Genomic DNA, 12,904 nt, shown 5'->3' with positions numbered 1-12,904 from the left:
GCTAATTTAAACACCAGCATCTGTAGAGGGTTTGTGCTATTTTGGCTTTTTTCCAAGTGAAATAAAAAATGGAATAGGGAATTATCAGTGTGGTGTGGGATTTAAGATGCTGGACTAGGAGTCTCTAGTCCTTCCTTAGACATAGGAGCTAGCCAGGTGACTTTCAGCCAAGCATTCTCACTCACTCTCCATCCTAGATGGGGAAATCCAAAAATACCTTATCTACCAAACCCACTCTAGGGCAGTGTGATAGATAACAGTCCATAACCTTCAGCGAAGAGGCTGCCAGCCTGCACTGGATTTATTTGTGTTTATACTGTGATAATATTCCTCAGGATACTGTACTCTACTTTCTACTGTCAAATTCCGCTATTGAGTCAGATACATATAACTCCACTCAGTTTTTATGCAGAAATATTAGGAATGCAAGCTTTGCATATGGGTGCCATTGTCATTTGCAAATAGTATTTGCTTACAAGTAATAGATTTTCTTTAAACTGGACATACATTTGTTTTTGCTTAAGTTTCAAATGTCGGCAGATGTACCACGCTCCTACAGATTGTGCTACTATCCGGAAATGGCTCACTAAGTGTGCAGATGACTCTGAAACAGCTAACTACATCAGTGCTCACACTAAAGATGTAAGTGTATTGGGGAGGGGAGGCTTTTTATATTCGTAGTTTCAAAAAAATCTCTGGTTATCAATGGAGGGGTTGGTCATTGAATTATACGTCCTATATCTTAAGTCTTTCTTCTTTGCATCCCCTCTTTCCCCGCTTATCTTGCCATTTGCCACCTATCTCCCAAATAAACAAAAGCCAAAATGGAAAGAGGTTGAAGAGAAGAAACGATACTGTGAGTTCCAACCAGAAGTAATATGAATGGACTCAGTTACAACAGTTACAACTACACATTGGAAGACCAGCTTAGGAACAAATGCTCTTGTAGAAAATTTGTGTTGTTGCTAATAGTCAACACTGACATGATGGCATATAATCAAGTTGCTTGATTATACATTTACTCAAATGTATTGCATCTCCCAAAAGAAAAGATTAGATCATATGTTTCTCCCTTCCCAAGGTAATAAGAGAATTGTTATTCTGAGCAGAATATAAGATTAGAGGAATCATCTAAAATACGGGTGTCAAACCTGATTGCGTCATGTGACGTTACATGACGTATCATGAAGTTTTTTGCCTTTGCGGAGCTGGGGTGGGTGTGGCCTGTGCATGATGCACTTGGTCCCCAGGCCGCCAGTTTGACACCCTGATCTAAGATGCAAACTGAAAGAATGAGAAATTTTGTGACAGGCTAAATTCATTTTCTTGAGGAAAATTTTTAAAAAGCCTACAAATAGCTTACCAACATTTTATGGAGAGAAAGAGTGGACATTACATTAAAAAAAAACCTAAAAGGATTTGGATGGTAATATTAATAAAGACAGTATAAGTCAACCGAAAGAGGAACATTGCAATAGTATTAGATTGGTTAGGATAGGCATGAAGCATGAAGAGAAACACAAGACTTTTTGTTTTGTTTTGTTTTGTCCTCATCTGTTAAAATGGCCGGTTCAAAACCCTGTAGCTTCCAAGTGAAAAGTTTCCATTCTTTATTAAAATATGGCCCTAAAATTATATATATATTGCATTAAGGAGATATAATCGAAAGAAATGAAAAGGAGGCCCTTAATCACAGAGCAAATTTTCTGTATGGAAGAAGGCCCACATTCAGTGTTGGAACTTCCAGGTGGTGCTAGGAAAGGCTTCTGTTTCATATAACTTGATAGATTAGTGGTTTGCTTTACAAAGCAAATTTCTGTGTTCCTATGAAAAGCAGAATGAAAACTCTACAATTACAGAAAGCAAATGGAGGCCAAATGTAGGGGAAACTTGGAAGGCATATGAACATGGGAGAAACTTTTGTTATAATTCATGTTATTCTCTTATTTTCTTCTCAGTGTCCCAAGTGCAATATCTGTATTGAAAAGAATGGTGGCTGCAATCACATGGTGAGCAGTTTCTAAATAATTAAGAATCACCTTAAATTTTTAGATGATTTTAGATTAAAACTTCATGCTTTGCTGTTAACAACTTCTTTTTTTATCTCTGTTTCCTCCAGCAATGTTCCAAATGCAAGCATGGTAAGTGGGTAACAACTGGGAAAATATTTTCCCGTTCTTTGCTTTAAATATTATCCTGCTGATCCATTAAAGCATTTGTGGCCCTTTGGTTACTATTGTAAGGGCTCGTTCAACAGCCTGCTCAGCACAGCCCTTAGATTGCTGTGGGTTTCCATAACATGGATGTTTTTCTATTAACTTGCTTTTGCCTTCTTATCTCTTGCAGACTTTTGCTGGATGTGTCTAGGCGACTGGAAGACTCATGGCAGCGAATACTATGAATGCAGTCGGTACAAAGAGAATCCTGATATTGTAAATCAGAGTCAGCAAGCACAGGCCCGGGAGGCCCTCAAGAAGTACTTGTTCTATTTTGAGAGGGTAGGAAGTGTCTACTTAGCCAAAGCTAACTATAAACTTTTCAGGGCCTCCTGCCTTGGGCAGAGGCACAAGGATTAATGTTAACGGGTCTATGTGATAAACATTACATTCTGTGATAACGGGATGACCACAAAACAAAATCATTAAGTGAATCATTAAGTTTATTTTTCAAGGCATAAATGTCTTCCTAGATAATTCTTGTAACAAGACTCTTTCTTTATGGGATCCAGCAGAAATAGTGCTACACTTTTGTATTTGGACTGCTTCTTTTCAAATGTTGCCTCTCATAAAAGTACATTTGCCTGTCTTACATTATATTTGTATTCCTTGCCCCAGATATGCTTAAACCATTTTCTGTGTGTAACCAATTTTAAAAAGGTGAATTTCTAGTTTCTGCTCTTAGAAATAAGATATATGGATGAAATGTAGCAGGTGCTATGTGAGCTGATTGTTACTATTTTTTATTACTTGTGGATGCCTTCCAATTACTCCCCAAAATTGTGGGGGTGGGTGGGGGGGGCAACCTCTCTGAAGGCACTTCTGAGGACAGAGATAAACTTCAAGAGCCAATTGGATAATTTCTCACTTTGTTCTGTCAATAGAAATAACCTTATCGGTATCCCCACCCCCACCCCCCAAAATCAGTCTGTTCCTTTTGTTTCCTTCTTAGCTTTTTCTTACAGTTTCTTTTGAATGCAGTGTAAATGTAGTTTATCCCTATGTGTCCATTAATGGCTGATTTGTCTGAATGCCAGGCATCCAGGAATTCCCTAATGATTAAAGCATATCCTTTTCAGCACTCCACACAGATAAGCAGGGATTAATATCAAACAGTTAAGCGATACCCTACTCAAGGAACTACCAAGGAGAGAACCACACCCTTACCAAAACTGGCAGAGCAATATAGTGTATGTAAACAAGGAGCAAAACCCACATTCACTGATGATATTACCTAGTTGGGTCAAGCAAACAACCAAACTCAGAGGGCACCAAGGACAATTACGTAGCTAACCAGATATTCCAGATATAGTTAAACAATATTTGAGATAATCTTTTAAAGATGACAGTGCTCTTACAAAATAGTATTCAATACATTGCACAACTATTTATTTTATTCAAATTTGCTAGCTATCTGTGGGCAGCATATATAACTGGAAAATCCATAAAACAGATAAAACATTAAACCAAACAGTCTAGACTAAATCTTACAAACAACACAGAACAGCCCCCTCCGCTACCCAAATACAGTTGTACATTAATATATCAATCTCAGGCCCAGGACCAAAGCCGGGTTTTTAAGAGCTTTCCAGAAGTTTAGGAGAAAGGGAGCTACTCTTGTCAATCTGAGGTCTTCCACATTCCTCAGCTATAGGTATATGCAATAATTACACCATAACAGGTATGTAGCTTGAGGTTTGCAGGTGTGGATGGGAAGATGAGTGTCATATAAGAGGATCTGGAGCAGTGAAAGAAGGAACTGGAATATTGGAGGAGAGCTGCCATTTATAGCTGTGTGCTTCCTGTCTGGGCTGACCTTTACTTTCCAGCTCTGTAATTGAACTAGCCAATTATACCACATACCAAGTGGGAATGCTAGGATAAAGGAATTGCCTTGCCTTTTTTTAGAGCCCACTGACAAAAAGCAGCTTGCTTTAAAAGATGATAGGTAGGCTTTTCCCCTCCTATCATAACACATCTTTTTGATACTAGGAAGTGCTTAATATGGAAAGCTATCCCTTTCTGCTGGATCCCAGCTTGGGGTTTTTTGCTTGCTTTTCCAATAAACAAGTTCATTTTTATTCCTTTTCTCCATGTGAAGTGGGAAAACCACAACAAGAGTTTACAGTTGGAGGCACAGACATACCAGAGAATTCAAGAAAAAATCCAAGAAAGAGTCATGAACAACTTGGGAACATGGATAGACTGGCAGTATTTACAGAATGCAGCAAAACTCCTAGCCAAGGTAATTCAATCTGTAACTCAGCTTTGCCAAATACCTGGGGTGGGGTTGGGGGGTAGGTTAGCTATATTTCTGTGTTCGTGGCAGTGGTGGGATTCAAATATTGTGGCCACTGGTTTTGTGGGTGTTGCTTGGTGGGTGCATTTTGCACGCATGCACACACTTTGCGGGCATGCGCATGCCAAACACGCACTTTGCTCAGGTGCAGAGGCGTTGGCGCAGGCATAGAGGCATTCTAACTTGCCTCCTGCAAGCCTGCACGATCCTGGTCGCTTCAGCAGCTGCCACGCAGCACTATTCTGTGCCGCGCAAAACAGTTGCGCTTCAAATTCAGAGGATAAAGGTGAGTATGGGAGCCCGGGCAGGTGGGTGGGCCCAACAGCAGAGTGGCGGAGAGAACTGGTTTGGTCTCCGCTGCTCATCGTTCCTACCAGCTTGCCAGAACCGGGCCAAACCAGTCGAATATCACCACTGGTTGGTGGGTTATATAGCTATGGAACACTAACTCAGATTTTAAACAACAACTAGGTGCAGTGTATATTATCAAAAGAGTTGCTGTGTGTTGTTCAGTATTCTGAACTGAACCTACAGCTGAAAACTAGACTAAGTTTACTTGGGATTGGTTGAGATGTAAGAGTACATTCTATAGTTTTGGAGTTCTTGATGCTGCTGCTGCTATTATTACTACCACAAACCTAGGAAAAGAGGAGCTCTGCTGTCTCCTGCTTTCATGAACACAGTTTACTTATGAGCTATGGTGGCGCAGTGGTTAGAATGCAGTATTGCAGGCTACTTCTGCTGACTGCTGGCTGACTGCAGTTTGGCTGTTTGATTCTAACTGGCTCAAGATTGACTCAGCTTTCCAACCTTCCGAGGTTGGTAAAATGAGGACCCAGATTGTTGGGGGCTCTGTAAACCTCTTAGAGCTGTAAAGCACTGTGAAGCAGCATATATATCTAAATGCTATTGCTATTACTGCAAGTTCCTATTGTGTCCTGTGTAAATAGATGCAACTGCTAATAGGGGCTGCTTTTTCATATCATAATACATAATAAATTTGGAGAAAAACAGCAGATAGCTCAACTGGCCTAACTCATGAATACAACCTGCTAATCTTACTTCTTTTTTAAAAAATTGCAGTGTCGTTATACACTACAGTACACCTATCCATATGCCTACTACATGGAATCTGGTCCCAGGAAGAAATTGGTAAGACAATCTGCATATTGAATGATAACTAAAATTGTTAAAGAATGGCAAAAAAAAAAACCCTCCTAAGTTGGAACTTATACAAATCCATATCTAAGAATTGCCTAAAACCACATGGTAGCTTCCATTTACTGAAGTTGAGCCTTTTGATTCTTTGGAGGTGATGGGAGGGTAGGCCCTTGGAAGCCACAGATAAAATATTGCAAGCTTTAAAGGGGAAGAAAGAATACAGTTCTAATAAATAAAGGGATTTTGTTTTGGGTCTTGGCATATCTATGTGTATGCCTTAAATAGCATGTTAATGGGCAAATGACCTTTCATAACTATGATGAGTATTGAAGAAAACATTAAATATTTGTCACTAGTACATCGTAACTCTTCTAGTTTTTAACCATTTTCAAAAATTGAAAATTCTTACAAGCCTTAATGAATATTAGTACTAGAAATATGGTCTAGGATAATAAAGAACAAACATGTCCAAGTCTAATTAGTTACAAACAAGGATTTATCCATCCTTAAATTTCATATTCTTTTATGTTGCTCAAGTTGTTATGACTGCTTGCAGTCATTGAATTGGCTGCCATGTTTCCTTACTTTGAAATGCTTCTGCTATAGATGCAAATAGTGGTACCAATGTATTATTCATCTGTGCAGCAAATTTGGCTTTTCCTATATTAATCCTGGGTTTTTTTCCATAATGTTTTGTTTGATTTTCAGTTTGAATACCAACAGGCTCAACTTGAAGCAGAGATTGAAAATCTCTCATGGAAGGTGGAAAGAGCAGATAGTTACGACAGAGGAGTGAGTAATAAACTAAGTAGAACCAGTTGTGAGCTCATTTTTTACTCAGAAATCTCAAGAGAAATTGGTATCAATAATGGATCGAAACTACTACTGTGCCTTTTGTTTTTTTAAAAAAATATTTTTATTAGAAATTAAGAGTATACAGATAAAACTGATAGACTACAAAAAATAAAATGTAAAAAAAGTGGAAAAAATACAATTTCCAGCATTCATACACCTTCCATAATTTATCACCATCCCTTAAAATACAACAAATAAATTATTCACCCCACATGTCACCTCATTCTCTAAACATATCTATAAAATGTCATCTTCCATCCTAATCAGCAAGTCTGTTAAGAGTTACCAGAAATAACTATATATTTGTTATAAACTTAATCTAATAAACTCGCTCAGTTTCCTTCCTTTACATTTATATCTGTTTAACTCTTCTTAAATCCCCAAATCTCATCAATCAAAAAAAGTCACTAAGAAACTAAATGAAGAATTAGTAACATAACCATTTTGAAGTTAATCAAATACATTTAGAATACAGGAAATAATTTCATATAACCCATTATCATTAAAACAAAACCTAAATGTTTTCATAATTAAAAAAGAAATTAAATATTACCAGAAGTGGAAATCTTATTCCTAGAGCAAAATCCTTCAAACATCATTTTCCAGATCTAGTGCAAAGAAATGGTAAACTCTGGTAACCAAGGTTTTGGTGAGTGATTGTCACTAAGACAGTATTATTCTTGTTGTTGAGGCATTGCACTGATTGCTGATGGCAACTAGGTCCAATTCAAAATGTTTTCTTTGAGCATTTAGGATCCAGAAGGTTGTGCACGGCAATGTTATTATTTGGGCTATTTTACATTTTATGCGGTTATTTTAAATAAGTACATCTTCCCCAATAGAGTGGGGGGTTTTGCCAGAAATTGGCAGGAAAGCTTGCAAATTGCAATTGCCAGATACCTGAGTTGTGATCACATGGCTACAGGGATAGTGCAACATTCGTTAAGTGTGAGTCCAGGGAGTAAGTCACTTTTTCTGAAGACACTGTAATTTTGAACTGTTGTTAAACAAAATGTTGTAAGCCAAGGAGTATCTGTTTGTATATTTGTAAGAGGAATATGATGCCAGCCCATGAAGTATGGGTTTGTAAGCAATATCTTTTAATGACCATTTCAGGGAAGTGAAGTGATCTGTAGCCCATAGAGATGTTTTTGGTAGCAACCCCCATATTACAAAATAGCTTCCCTCTATGCAGTTGATCATACCCTCTTTTTTTTTTTTTTTGGCATACTGAAAATTAATGAAATTAAACTCCAGACATAGCCGTTTTGGAAGTTCTTTGGATAGCGACTGCTAGCTATTGTTTGATGATTTTCACGTTATGGTGAAAATTGCTGGGAGTCACCTCCTGTTTCAATAAAAGAGTATGTTTTTGTTTCCTCTTTCTAGAATTCCTCTTTAGTGTTGACCAATTTTCTGCCAGCCAATAGAAACAATAGCAAGAGCCCTTAGACTTATATACTGCTTCAGAGTGCTTTACAGCCCTTCTCTAAGCGGTTTACAGAGTCAGAGTTTACAGAAATGACCCCCTTTTTATTCCTTTTATTCCCACTCAGGATTTGGAGAATCAGATGCACATTGCTGAGCAGAGGAGGCGGACTCTGCTGAAAGATTTCCATGACACATAAGGCCGCGGGAGCTACCAGGGCACAGAGCTGAGAGCAAAGTAGCAAGATGGCGGTGCAAGCAACGAGGGAAGCGATCAGAGGAACTGGCCACCGCCTTTCCATAAAACAGGGCTGAGGACATCACTGCACCTTCCCCTTGCAAACCAGACATGAGCTAGCACCACCGCTTGGTCTTCTATTTTTCTTCTGTTTTCTGCTTTTTCATTTTTGGCAGGTAGAGGTTGAAATTCAGTTGGGATTTTTTTTCCTGGGACATGTTATTCCCCAGTTCTTGAATTGTTTTAGAGGGGAGTTTTATTTCCCCTGCCCCCTCCTGAATGGCTGTTAATAGTATTAGATCATTATAAACTTCTGTAATTTTTCGACAGTTGTACAGTGATACAACAGTGGTTGATACAAAGTGAACTCTAGAATAACACAGACCCCTTTTTAAAAATAAATTGGGACTGGAGAGTGTTTCCTTTTTTTTTTTCTTTCAATAAGCAGTTTGTAAACTTAATGGCTTACTTCTCTTTCCACATCCCCAAACTCACTTTAGGTTATGAAGGTTATGAAATAGTTGTTTCCCCCCTTTCTGGGCACTTTCTCGCTTGTCCTGGGAGTGCATGAAATGAACAGGGCCTGGGCCAAGCCGAATCAGCAGTTGCCAAAGGACAGCATAATTGTTTAAAGGTTCTTCTCCTTTGACCGGGCTGGAGCAATAGGGCAAAGCTCAAGGCAGCATGGGACAGTTCTAGTCTATCAACACGAAGTTGATCTCCTGCATGGATTTATTGCTTTGTTTTGTTTCCCTGGACTGCTACCTACTGCCAGATTTAAAATACTTAGAGGCGTTCAGGGAGCATAACCTTGCTTCTTGGCAGCATAAGAGTGAACATTAGTTTTGTTTAGGGCAGTAGACCCAGCCATGTTTGGGCCATAACTTGCATATCTCTCTGCAGCTCAGTCCTGCGCAGTCTGATTCTTCAGGTGGCTATAAGGTGATTCATCAGAGTTGATCTCTGCTACCCTAACAAAATCAGACTTTCCTACTATACCAAGGAAAAGTTAAATTCATTACTAAAAGAAAAAAAAGAAGACACACCAGCATACGTCAGAATCTGCTAAACAGCCACCACTGTTTTCAAAACTGTTCTGCTGCTAGCTGAAAAGTAACCAGCAAAAAAACATTGGGAATAGTCCATAATTACTATTAAGGTTCATAGGTGGCTGCTTACTGGCAGAGGTTTGTTAACTCTTGAAATGTGTTTAATGTCAACAGTTCCCATTTAGAGGCCAGCTTTTAAAATGTATAAAAGTAGCTGTATAAAACACATAATTTGGTTCTGCTGATAGATCTGTCTAGAAATGGAAGATGGAGCTGCCATTTCCTGAAGCTGCTCCAATCGATGTCTTGAAACAAGAATTTCCTTGCATCCATGTTTACAAGAGCATGTTGCACTGAGATTTTCTGTGTGCATTGCTTGTGACCATTGGGATTGGGATTAGAAAGCTTTACAAGAATCATTTTCTGCTTATGACACCCGTTTTCCTAGCCTTTTGGTGAAAGTTATTTTATTAGCATTTTAGATTTTGTCCTAGCTTTTGGAGGTCATCAACCAAGCCATCATCTTCCATTCAGCTGCTACTGCTGCCACTACTACCTCAGGCACTCCAAGAAAAACGATAAGTTTGTTTCCTAGACCCTAAGTCCTAATATGACTTCTCCATTCCCAGTTAACTTCAGATTAAGCCAGTGGGTGGAAGAAGTAAAAAGCTTGTTGGGTACGTAGAGAGAAAGTTAAATTTACCCAGATTCACCCTGCTCTTTCTCTTTGCCCATTCCACTGAACCCTGGTAGCATATGTGGTATGATGACCTCAGCAGGTTTGCTCTTTTAATCCATATCTTTGTCAAAAACAGAGATCATGCTTGTTTTTCTGGCTTAAATGTTTTAATTTCTCTGCATGAAAACCACTGCTGGGCTTTTGAAACTTAGAAGCAAGCAAAACCTTTTATCAAATGCAAAATGTTCAGTGTGTGTGTCAGGCACTGCTTACTACGATATTTGTTTGTGTTAATTCTGTTCAGTGTTAGCACAAAACTATTGGCATCTTGATAGGGAAAACTGCTGGCTTCCTAACTTCCTCAGTAATGCTGTCCTTATCTTGCTTGCTTGCTTACACAAAGTTCAGATTTTGAGGGAGGTGAGCATCTTTTTCTCTTGGAACTTTAAAGTTCAGACTGAGCTGTTCTGCTCATGAAATTAACTAAGATAAAGCATACATGTTTCTTGTTCAGAATTCTCCAATGCAAAAGAGTGGTGTTACTTGCTGTAGCTGGCAAATACCTGCGATAGGTTGAATTTACAGTAGCACTATCACGACTTGCAATGGCAAAATTTTCTGTGCATATTATATTATTCAGATGCTTAGCTCCAATCTCACATGGTGTACTAAGATGTAGTATATACAATTGTCACATTACATAATGCAACATATTGAAGACAGGCTTCTGCTCGCTTAGGAGAATACTCTCGCCTTTTGGTCTCTGTCAGCCCTCTGTGCCCTCCAGGGTTTCGGGAGAGATGGCTGCACAGAGAGGAGGAATCTACTCAGCTGATGGGTGACAAATACAATTAGTTGTTACCACATAGCTGCTCCTAAGTTTGGAATCACTAGATTCATCCCAGAGTTTAAAGATCAGTGGATTCCCTACCTCTTTTTCTTATCTTCCCTGTTCTAGAACAGCACAATGATTGGGTGCTATCTAAAAGTTTTTATCATTGGTAGAAAACAGTCCTTCCTCTAGAAATGTATTCTCTTCACTCTGTAGCATTTTTCAAAGTGAGCCTACAATAAAAAAAAAAAACTTGTTAGAAAATTTCACTTGGTGTTGGAACGGACTGTAACTAAAGGGCATCTAAGCCAAAGGGAAGGCACTACATTTCCCTCACGGCAGGTTCACATCCTATACTAGGAGTTTTCGTCTTCCTCTTGTTCTATCAGGCTTAGCCTAAGCCAACCTGGCAGCTATTTTCATCCTTCACTCTGCATGTTGAGATTGTTGGCTTGGCTTACCCTTGATCACAATGTTTATTTCACTTAGTTTGGTTTACTTTTTAAAATTCCCTCTCACAACCTGCCTTCCTCCTTTCTAAAAGAGAGGTACAGAAAGCTAAGGCAAATAACCACCACCTGATAGTAAAACATTGAAGTACACAGGTAGTATCAATTCTCCTGTCCAGTAGAATTCTGTACAGGTCAAAAGCTTTCAATACAGACAGTGGTAGAGGCTGTGCAGATAAAGGAGAGATTCTGTAACCAGTTTTATGCTTGTACTCTTCTAGCATTCATTCTGTAGCAGTAAAATTACAAATTTTCTTTTAACACCTAATGCCATGCTAGTGTTACAGAAAGAACTGAAGACTTTTTGTTATTGTACTGTCTTGATCCATTTAAACTTGTGTTTCTGTTTTTCAAAATTCAACTTCACACTTTAGTAACTTTTTGTAAAAAAAACAAACTTCTTATGTGCTCGCTCAAGTCTGGACTGTTCCAAATTTTCAGGTAGTAGCTTCTGCTATGGAAGCTTTTTTTTTATTACGCAGAGTGCTACATTATCATGGCTGCCTTTGCTCTGTCCCTCACTGAGATTTGGGGGAAAGCAATCTCAAGAAACTGCCAACACTTTTCCGGCATTAGGAGGGGAAAAGGGCAGAGGAGAAAGAGCCCTTTAAATGTTCCCCTCCTGAAATTGTTTTATTTGAAATAAATTGTGAATTTCTAATTTTAATTAAGTGTTCTGTGGTGTTTACTCTGGTTATGTTTTCATATTTATGTGATCTCCATGTTTGAAACAAAATGACATTAATAGAGCAGGAAAAAGAATCGGGCAATTAAAAAATGTTCAAGTAGCTTGAATATTTTCCCTATGAGAACAGGCTAAAAAGTTTGAGATTCCTTAGGTGGAAAGAAAATTATTATTTTTCAGTCAAGTATTTGTATTAGTTTATCAAAATATAAAATACAGAAATAAAAGAAAATGAAAATGGAGGAAAAAGAGAAGAGGGTAGAGGGGAAAAGAAACAGAAGCATTGATTTCTGACTCCTTTTAGCACAGTAGCTAAGGTAATATACATAGAACCTCAACTTTTTACTTTTATATAATATATGCTAGCCATTTCTATAACAGCAATCCTATCTAATCAGCAAAAATGAATGAAATATTCTTATTAAATACTTTGTTCATTACATAGTTGAATGTGCTAACAACAAAATCACACAAAATTATCAATGGAAATTAAATTTAGCAACCCACGGAGGTCTGGATTTGGAGTTACACTCAAAATTAAAGTGGAAAAAAGCACTACAGGCTGATCCAACTTTGATGTAATGTCCTTAAAACAAGTCAAAATGAGGTTCAGTAGGGTGTGTGGCCTCCACGTGCCTGTATGACCTCCCTACAATGCCTGGGCATGCTCCTGATGAGGTGGTAGGTGGTCTCCTGAGGGATCTCCTCCCACACTTGGACTAAAGCATCCCCCAACTCCTGGACAGTCTGGTGCAATGTGGGGTTGGTGGATGGAGCGAGACATGATGTTCCAGATGTGCTCAGTTGGATTCAGGTCTGGAGAACGGGTGGGCCAGTCCATAGCATCAATGCCTTCATCTTGCAGGAACTGCTGACACACTCCAGCCACATGAGGTCTAGCATTGTCTTGCATTAGGAGGAACCCAGGGCCAACTGCATCAGCATATGGTCTC

At 38.7% G+C, this 12,904-nt stretch overlaps 1 protein-coding gene across 3 annotated transcripts in view; it reads left to right on the top strand.

Moving 5' to 3' along the window:
* Positions 1-11,933, top strand: part of ARIH2 (ariadne RBR E3 ubiquitin protein ligase 2) — a 37,446-nt gene extending 25,513 nt beyond the window's left edge. For all 3 annotated transcript variants that reach the window (XM_026717909.2, XM_026717910.2, XM_087923538.1), the window contains 8 exons: positions 525-642; positions 1,959-2,009; positions 2,120-2,141; positions 2,347-2,498; positions 4,318-4,461; positions 5,599-5,667; positions 6,385-6,468; positions 8,088-11,933. In XM_026717909.2, coding sequence (XP_026573694.1) covers positions 525-642; positions 1,959-2,009; positions 2,120-2,141; positions 2,347-2,498; positions 4,318-4,461; positions 5,599-5,667; positions 6,385-6,468; positions 8,088-8,159 — 712 coding nt within the window. In that variant the 3' untranslated portion in view covers positions 8,160-11,933. The remainder of the gene's footprint in view (positions 1-524; positions 643-1,958; positions 2,010-2,119; positions 2,142-2,346; positions 2,499-4,317; positions 4,462-5,598; positions 5,668-6,384; positions 6,469-8,087) is intronic.
* The last annotated feature ends 971 nt before the right edge of the window (positions 11,934-12,904 follow it).

The sequence above is a fragment of the Pseudonaja textilis genome, chromosome 2 (assembly GCF_049901715.1).
Source record: "Pseudonaja textilis isolate UNSWEBS1 chromosome 2, rPseTex1.2, whole genome shotgun sequence".
Taxonomy (NCBI): Eukaryota; Metazoa; Chordata; class Lepidosauria; order Squamata; family Elapidae; genus Pseudonaja; species Pseudonaja textilis.
Note: the sequence above shows the minus strand (reverse complement) of the source record. Positions and strands in the feature narration are given on the sequence as shown.